The sequence below is a fragment of the Penaeus vannamei genome, chromosome 1 (assembly GCF_042767895.1).
Source record: "Penaeus vannamei isolate JL-2024 chromosome 1, ASM4276789v1, whole genome shotgun sequence".
Taxonomy (NCBI): domain Eukaryota; kingdom Metazoa; phylum Arthropoda; class Malacostraca; order Decapoda; family Penaeidae; genus Penaeus; species Penaeus vannamei.
Genome location: NC_091549.1, coordinates 14,914,121 through 14,919,120, shown reverse-complemented (window position 1 = coordinate 14,919,120; position 5,000 = coordinate 14,914,121). Strand labels below are relative to the sequence as shown.

Below are 5,000 nucleotides of genomic sequence, written 5' to 3'. Positions count from 1 at the left end.
TGAAGTACTGTGTTCACTATTTTACCTGTTGTACTGAAAACATCACAGTGACTTATTCTGTTGGCAAGACTAGCCAGCTGTAATTTCATGGCCAAGTCATTTGCTCTTTCTTAACAAAGAGAGGTATTCTTTATATCTACAAACAATTAACCTGATTTCTTTTACTCTCTTTACATCATATTCAGGCAATAAATGTTCTTACAACAGTACTTATGAGTGCTATATCTCCTTATGTAGAAGGGTACTTCTGACAACCAGTTTATAGCTTAATGATTGCCAATTCCATGGCCATATCAAATAATTTTATTAATTCTCAATGAACTGTGAAGTGTGAAAATTATGTGATGTTGTCAATAATAGAAAGAAAGTAATGATTATAAAGATGGTAACAATGATGCCAATTACAATTAGCCAGTTTGTTAAAATGATGTGAGGCCCAACCCAATAAACTATCAAATATACAGGCATGCATATAGACACTAATAGATACATATCTATCAGTCTAGACATGCATATCTACCCAGATAATCAGACATATAAATGTATATCTGACTTATAGATAGACAAATATGCATTTTTTTCTGTGTATATGCACGTCAGTATTTCTGAATATTCATTGGGTCAGACCTCACATAATTTTAACAAACAGGCCAAATGAAGATTATAACATGAATAATAATGATTACTATATGGAATATGAACTTTATTAAATATTACCTCTATACCAATAAAATATGGGACAGCTACTACAGTAACAATATATCAAATGATTTTAGACGTCTGACTGAATTGTCTACTTCTCAGAATTAAGAATTTTCATCATTCTTAATGCATAAAATGGCTAGAAACATTTGTGCTGAACCCCATAGCACTTAAGGACCCTCAGTCACATCTACATAAACGATAAAAAATAGCGGCACTTAGCAAAAAATATCAATACAAGATTCTCCATGTTAACTCAAGGAACTAAAATAAGGTTTCCACCTTAAAAAATATACATACATGTTAAATGGGACAAGTTATGTGATTACTGCCCATTCCAAACAATTCTTCTTATAAAATCTGAAATGAGCAGAAGCACAAACACATCGAAACACACATACATATTACTAAGTTCAGTCATATGGTATAAAGACAAATACAATGGAGACAAAAAGATGATTCTTGTATGAACTTAAATCTAGATTATACTGCAATCAATCTTTCTTCAACCAAGGGTGGTTAAGATATAAGGAAATTACAAATATATGTACAGGATTATACTTGAGTGCAGTGGAATATATAAAGCACGCATTGTGAAATGATATGGAATAACACTGAAGCCAATCTAAACTTAGTTTTGGACAGAAAACACAGCAACTAACAACACTGAAGCAAATCTAAACATAGTTTTGGACAGAAAACAGCAACAACTCATAACAAGGAAGAAACTTTAATGAAAACTCAAGCTAGGCAACAAACAAATCATATGTATGCCATCACCCACAGGTACTTGGAATTAAGGGTACCATGACATATTTTCTACTCTTTAAAAAAATTTAAAACTTTTTAACCCATCAACCATGGAATTACCTTTTTGGCTAGTGGCCACCCAGACAGGATTGCTGGCATTGATTGGCAGTTCCCCCATTTGCCCCTGGCTCATTTGGTAGTTTGCAGACAACATTAAGTATCTAAAAGCTTATATTTTGTTATCCTTTTAAAAACTTTTGAAAAGTGAAGATTTAACTTCATTTTACATGCCAGTGCCATAAAGTTGGACTATGCAATTGTCGTTGTGTCGTTAGGTCCATAAGGATGGATGCCAAATGTGCTGGTTTGGGTAACAATTTAAATAGGTTTTAAAACATTTTTAACAATCTAAATGTGACATTAACTTAATTAGTGTCAAGGTATAATTATCACTTTCAGCACAAAATATGGATCAAATAAAAATGTCCTCTTTTATTCTTCTAGATTATATGGTTGAGTTGTAACTATGGAACACAATATATTAAATTGCATAACCACCCATTACAAGTTTTCTTAGCAGTCTAGTATTCATAACATTTATAGAACACACAGTAATGCTCAATGAAATACAAAGACCTGCGCACATGAATAGCATAAAATTAGAAGAATAGGAATGGAAAAAAAAGACGAGTGTGAAGTCTGTCATTAATTCCCACTGAACATGGTAGTTAATTACAAAATAAAGAAAAAATAAAGACCTGCTGTTGACATATGGGGGATACCAAAAAACATACTACCTGGTAGTGTATATGCCATCTACAGCTGAAAGGCTTATGTATACAATTTAATTAGCAATGGCCACAACATTAGTACTGATCCCACAAAAAGCAAGACATTAGAGACACTGAATATTAACACTTATTATCTGAACAAAGCAGCAGTAACATCTATGTACAAAACTAATTATAACAGACCTTTTCAAAAGGATTACTAGTACCTGGAACATATATATATCAGGGTAGTTTAACTGCTAGAGGTGGACAAGACGATGAACAGTAGGTTGCATAAGAAGCAGATAAAGTAATATCCAGTTAATGCTTTCTCTGTTACAAAAGAAAGAAAATAATGAGTGGAAACTTTCAGTGGACCTTTTTTTTTTTAATATACTTTTTATTCAAAATACAAAGGTGTCTTTGTTTATCTGTCTATTCATCTTTCATCCTAGTTTATACTTTCTTATTGCCAGTCATTACCATTTCCAACAGCTTTCTTCTTTTTATCTGCCCAATGCAATCTCAACAAAAAGGATATGATAATCATCATGAATAATACCAACAGCAAATAATGCCAAGGCCTAAGCACTTTGTACTACAACGAAAGCTGCATTTATTGTATTCAATTCAGATGATATCACTCTTATCTTTCCACAGGAAGCTTTAGATTAGGAAAGAGAAACACAACACAACACAATCAGCAATATATAAACCCCCATAGCAGTTAACTGAGTTTAAATTTTATCTTCCGAGAAGGAAATACCTACACACAAAATGCAGAGAAAATTTTTTAATTGGGATATGTCATGAGTAAACTTGCCCAATGTGACTTCTGGTCCTTAAGTGTTTTTTCGTTTTTTCATTATCAATACATTACCTGCCTCGATCAATATTCATTTTGCCTAAAACAGACAACTAAATTTGCATCTAAGAGTACAGGGTTGGCTGCACATCTATCTGTGCATATGCAGGTGTGTGAGTTTATGAGTGTATGTACATATGTGTGCATGTCTACTTTTGTGCCTATGTATAAGCGTGTGTGAGTATGCAGTACAGTAGCCATAAATCAAAAAAAAAGTACAAACAGAAAGGCTACCAACCTTGTGTGTACTCTGCAGTGCCATCTAAAGGATCTACCCAAACTACAACCTGCAGAAGAAATAGATTTCATTGCCTTTTGTGATATGGAGAAACTGATAGGAAGAAAAAAGAAATCAATCACGCTTAAATAATCCCTTTGGCAGCATTGACAACAAGGACAAACCCAAAGAAATTCTAAATAAATTAATAAATCAATTAATAAACAGACAAATAACTGAAAGAATATACAAAAAAATAAATACAAAAAGTTAACATTCAGAGGCCCCCCATGCTGAGAACAAACAGCTGCACCAACCTCCTCTTCTGCCATAGACGACAAGTGAGGTGGGCATGTGACATCAACCAACGATGTAGTCGACGGATCAAAAATACTTCCACTAGCTACCGTCGTCTCATCTTCTCCTTCCTCACCTATGGAAAAATAAATTTTCTTTATATGCAATATTTAAAATAAAAATACATAAACAAAAATTATTGTTTGCAAAAAAATATCTGATGAGAGTACTATCGTATAAGGAGGATCATTTGAAATTTCTAAGAAAAAAGCAAGAATATATGATCACATTTAGTTATCATCAATATATGATGAACTAAATGTTTTTCCTATAAAGCTCAAGAGTATATGCTTCCTCAATTTTTTTATGTAAATAAAACAGCATCTTGCTCAACTGCTATAACTGCTATTCTCATTCTGCCAATATAAGAATAAGGTAAAATTTCAACAATTTTTAAATATCAGTACAGAGGTCTCATACACAATAAAATATATGACATACTAGCAACAGATATATAAAAATTCATAAGACATTTTTCCAAAACTTTTAGTACTATAAGATGAACCAACAATCAGTTTACAGACATACCAATTATGGTTATCTTTGGGAAGCATTTATTAAGAGAACTAATGATGCATCGTTGGGCAGCACGATCAGCTTCTGTCTGAAGATCTCGTACACTCTGTTGTGAAAAACTTTGCTTGAATTATATAGATTTCGGAATCTAAGCTATAATACTACACAATAAGTGTTTTGTAAAAATCAGTGTCATCAATACTTATCAGTCATTATAAAAATGTATATGTACATATATTTGTACATACATATATATATATATGGACAGACAGATAGATAGACAAATTGATAGATAGACAGAGAAACACACATGCAGACAGATAGCTTGGTTAATTCTTCACCTCTTTCTCCACAATGCCCAGGTCTCCCTTCTTCATGACTTCTCGTATAACATGCCCTGCTTGGCTTGCAATGGCAACAGATGACGACACCAGTCTTGATAAAAGGGGAGCTCCTTGTGCCAGCGACATGATTGATCTGTTATGGTCTGAAACAACACTCAAATTTATCATATTTTTTTAAGAGAATAAATAACTACCCTAACAAACTAATATGCACTCTATCAGATTTATGGCCCCACAAATAAAAACAAATAAAATCCTTTTTGGGTGTGAAGTACAGTATCAAATCAAACAAAATTTTGCTCATTCCAATGCTTATTCAGGAGACACGATTTCTTTGATGATTTACAAGTGCAGTGCTAATTAACCCTTTAAAGTCTGGCTACTTTTGGATCCAACATAGTTCTCTCTTTCTCTTTCAATAAAGATTTAGTTTCGATTCCATTTGTTACAACGGATATTCTTTGCTGTGACATACTGAC

General features: G+C 32.9%; 1 protein-coding gene across 3 annotated transcripts in view; it reads right to left on the bottom strand.

The window, feature by feature from the left end:
- LOC113809204 (3'(2'),5'-bisphosphate nucleotidase 1) overlaps positions 1–5,000 on the bottom strand; it is an 18,945-nt gene that overhangs the window by 10,424 nt on the left and 3,521 nt on the right. For all 3 annotated transcript variants that reach the window (XM_027360732.2, XM_027360734.2, XM_027360735.2), the window contains exons 2-5: positions 4,519–4,664; positions 4,190–4,283; positions 3,622–3,737; positions 3,326–3,374 (exon numbers count right to left, since the gene is read on the bottom strand). In XM_027360732.2, the coding sequence (XP_027216533.1) occupies positions 3,326–3,374; positions 3,622–3,737; positions 4,190–4,283; positions 4,519–4,647 (388 nt within the window). In that variant the 5' untranslated portion in view covers positions 4,648–4,664. The remainder of the gene's footprint in view (positions 1–3,325; positions 3,375–3,621; positions 3,738–4,189; positions 4,284–4,518; positions 4,665–5,000) is intronic.